A 4214-nucleotide genomic window follows, 5' to 3' on the forward strand; every position below is an offset into this window, starting at 1 on the left:
CCTCTTGCTGGTGCCAGTCTCTGTTCCACCACAGGCTCCTAGGGTCCCACGGTGTCTGTCCAACTTGCGTGCGTCCAGCTGCGTCGATTGAGTTTCATTTTCTCTCCTTTCCATACTGCGCAGGCGCCCACACAGTTCTTCTTCACAGCCGTTCAGGAACCCGGGATTGCTTCTGCCGAAGCAAGCGACGCTGGAACAGGTAAGTAATTAGATATTTACTTAATTTTTTTTTTTTAATCATGGGGAATATCTACTGCTTGCTAGCTGAGTGCTCCTGTTCATTCATAACCTGTGGAGATAGTATGTTTACCGTGTCCTCAATCATGAATGGACAGGCAGTGATGTAGAGCACTTCCTGTTAATTCATAATTGGGGATGCAGTAAACATACTATGTTCTCAATTGTTTATACTCGCTGAGTGTTTGTACTATGCTCTCCATTTTGACTCGCTGTCACTGGAGGCTGAGCTGGCGGTGTGGGAGGAAAGCTTAGTCTTCTTTGACAGCTGACTCCTCCCCCCACACCGCCGGTTCTGCCTCCTCTTACAGCTCACTGCTGTCTACTTCCTCCACACCACTTTCCATCCTGATCTGTCACAGGAGGCCGGGGCGGTGCTAGAAGAGAGCTTGGCCTCCTGTGACACGCTGCTCACAGTGCTCTCCTCCCTGCCCTGTTCGGCCTCCTGACAGTTTCTGTCCTCTCTGTCAGAGGGGACACAGAGCAGCGCCCACCGAGGAGAAGAGAAATCACGGATGCACCGCAATTTCGGCTGAAAGATGGTGCTTTCGCCATTTTGCCCAAAGTACCATTTTCGCCCGATATGTTTACGGCGGCCTAAATTTCAGTGCATCCCTACTTTTAATAAAATTTTATTTTGATAATTTTTTTTTTTAGCTATAATTTTAAATCTATACTTTTTTTAATGTAATCCAACATCTTCAATCAAGCTGTTGGTGGTTGTGAATGGTATTGTTAAAATAATGTTTCATGTGTTATAAACGTTATGGCTTTGTGTGTGTAAAGTTTATTAATTTAAATTTTGTTTTGTTATTTATGGTATCTTCTATCTTTTGTTTGATCCTGGAATTACTGATGTGTATATTTTGTGGGTTTCTTTTTGCTTTTTTCAGATTTAATGCTGCCTGGTGTTTTGGTATCATCTGGTTTACCTGAGGTACAGAAAGGCACCCTATGTGCAATCACCTTAGTGGGAAACAGGTACACAGTGCATAATACCGATCGGGTAAAATCAATTATATTTTTAATTCTTGCTATATATTTTAATATACTTCTTGCTTTACTATGTTTTTAAATTTACTATAAAGGGTTACTAGAAGCATACAGTAAGCATTGATAACATGGTCTTATAAAGACATTATATAAAGGCAAATAGTGAGATTTCCCATTAGGGACAGATGACAAAATGCCTCACTCGATTCAAAACTAAAAAAAAAAAGTTTTGGCTTTATATATACTTCAATTTGTGGGAAGGTAGTCCATACAGTAAAATTAGTTTTATGTAGGGTTACTGCAAAGTAAATGTTATAGTTGTTATAATATTAACATTCAGGTTAAGTACTTATTTTGTACAACCAACCACGTAACAACGTAGTATGATTTCTATGAATGCTACATGAACGAGACAGCTTGCTAGATTCTGTGCGAGTACAGAAAAAGTGAATTTGCATAGTTTATGAAAGGATTTTGGACATGCTAGAGGAAATATCTGTTGGCAGTAAGGACACTTTCACACCATGTCTGTTGAGCAGCGTTGCTCGACACAGACCCAAAGCAACAAGAAGGGAGAATTCATTCATTTCAATGGACCCAGTTTACACCATCGTGCTTCTTTGGCATGCTCTGGGAAATAATAGGACACGCTGCAATGGGGATTAAGGAAATCTTAATTTGGCTCCTGCTGTGAAAAAAATAAAAATGCATAGCAACCCACGTGCTGTGAATCCAGCCTAAAATAATTCATAATCATTGAACAATCTGCATAGAAATGTAGCAGTTGAAAGGTGACTTATTTATTTGTACCGTATGTTACAGTTACAAAAGATGTTATAATTTATAGCCCTAACAAATAGAAAGATTCTAGGGTTTTATTTTGTTCTAACTTTCACTTTAATGAAAAAAATAGTTGTAGAATAATCATGTTTTGTTCTTCTACAGGGCTCCTGTGGCAATAGGTGTGGCTACTATGTCTACAAAAGACATGCTAGCTTCAGGAATGAAGGGCAAAGGTTTCAACATTTTGCACACCTATAAAGATCAGCTTTGGTAAATCTGTGATTTTATTTGTTACCATGGGTAATAAGTGATTAAATGAGATTATTAAATTCTTTATCATGGTATACTCAACCTCTAGCAGGCACTTACAGTGAATGGACAACTCTATTGTTGTTTAATAGTAGTGCAATGCTAAAGTGATGCTAAACTCAGGAGTTAAATCTTAAAAATGTATTCAAGTACCCTAACTGTTAAGAAACATGTAGTTTTTTTGTGTATCACTCATCTGTAGATCCTCAAATCATCTCTGAATTCACCATGGAGAACAAAGTAGGCACCCACCCTCCAGAAGGAAGGACAGTGTCCGCACAAATCCAGAGAGGATCTGAAGGTCCACAGATGAGTGATACACAAATAAGATACATTTATGTTAATGGTTAGGGTACTTGAATGTATTTTTAAAGTGACATTAAAGGCTATTTTTAATTTTTTTCCCCCCCAGCCAATGTTAGTGTCAGGTCTTATCTTAAATGATGCCTCTTTATTCGATCATCTTCTACCTCACTGTCCTTTACAGCTGTCCCTCCAGCTGGTGCGGGTCTCCGATCCATCGCTGGCTCCTCTGTCCTCATCTTCTCTTATGTCTCACGGTGTCTGTGCGGGTGCACGCGGCTCCATAGACTTACCTTGTGTCTCTCCTCGTCTCCCAGCCGAACATCTGAACTGCGCATGCGCCTGCCCCAAGATCCTTTGCGGCTGTCCGAGACTCTTCAGATGTTCGGATGGGAGCGTGCGGCGAAGACACAGGTAAGTTTAAACCTGTTTCAAAAGGTTTTTTTTAACAAGTTTTTGCATATATCTACTGCTTGCCAGCAGTAGATATTTGAAAAAAAAAAAACGTGAGGGTTTAATACCCCTATAAGGTTTAACTCCTGAGTTTGGTTTCACTTTAGCCATAATGTAGGAAAAATGATTATATGTTTGATATCATTTGTGATGTGATGGTATAGCCTTGATTGATCCAGCTATGTTATTTGTCCATCTAGTGAAGGTGACAAAAAAGATTCCTTCACCTCCCTTTTCCTTTTACCAGTCTTATAATGTATAATTGGACTATGTGGCACTGTAACAGTAACTTTGTTACCCTCAGCCTTGATAGAATTATAGTGGCACGTTTTATACGTGTGTATCTATACAATGACATCTAAGAAGATCTGCATTTTCAGTTGCACATTTCTATCTCCAGAGCTAACGATCAAATGTTAAGCATCTTCTTTTTCTGACATTACAATTAAATGTTTTGTTTACATTAAATGTTATGTCAGGGCTTATGGTGACGAATCATGTCCTCCTAACATTTCATCAGAGGAGATTGATGTTACAGCATCTGCCAAGCTGGAGGAAGAGATAATGTCTTTGGATTCTGAAAGTCAGGCTCCTAGTACAGAGTTGGAAAATCTGCACTTGCAGGAAGTTGCAGCAACAGTCCAGCAGAAAGGTGGAGAAATAAAAGAGAATACTGAGACGTTAGAGGAAGAGAGAGAAGGAATGCCGTCTATGGAGAACTGCAACACCTCCTCACAAGGTTGTAACATTTCTGTGTACTAAACCTCTAGCAGCACCATAAACACTTCATTTTTTGAAATGAATACTCTATATGATTTGACAAACAAGCCTTTACTTGACTCAACAGATAAAGTATTGGTTGTTGTCATTTCAGATTTTGGGTCCTATGTAGGGTGGACTTGAGAGTAATGTAGAGAAAATAAACTGCCCTATTACTGAAAGTATAACTGCAATTTCACAAAACGTTTTGCTTGTGTGATCTTGTTGATTGTCCCAGCAGCCTCTTAAAATGTCAGTATGATGTCCTGTAGGGCAAGCAGCATTTTTTGCATTGGCAGTGGAACGGAACTCAGGCAAAGTTTTGCCACGTGTCCGATCACACTGCGGGGGGGGGGGGGGGGGGGGGGGGGGCAGAG

General features: G+C 40.0%; 1 protein-coding gene across 2 annotated transcripts in view; it reads left to right on the forward strand.

The window, feature by feature from the left end:
• Positions 1-4214, forward strand: part of EIF2D (eukaryotic translation initiation factor 2D) — a 41302-nt gene that overhangs the window by 13943 nt on the left and 23145 nt on the right. The window contains exons 4-6 of one of the 2 annotated variants that reach the window (XM_018561316.1): positions 1131-1218; positions 2176-2283; positions 3558-3817. In XM_018561316.1, the coding sequence (XP_018416818.1) occupies positions 1131-1218; positions 2176-2283; positions 3558-3817 (456 nt within the window). The remainder of the gene's footprint in view (positions 1-1130; positions 1219-2175; positions 2284-3557; positions 3818-4214) is intronic. The other variant, XM_018561317.1, reaches the window with a different exon arrangement.

Source organism: Nanorana parkeri, unplaced genomic scaffold (genome assembly GCF_000935625.1).
Source record: "Nanorana parkeri isolate BGI_ZX_2015 unplaced genomic scaffold, ASM93562v1 scaffold516, whole genome shotgun sequence".
Taxonomy (NCBI): domain Eukaryota; kingdom Metazoa; phylum Chordata; class Amphibia; order Anura; family Dicroglossidae; genus Nanorana; species Nanorana parkeri.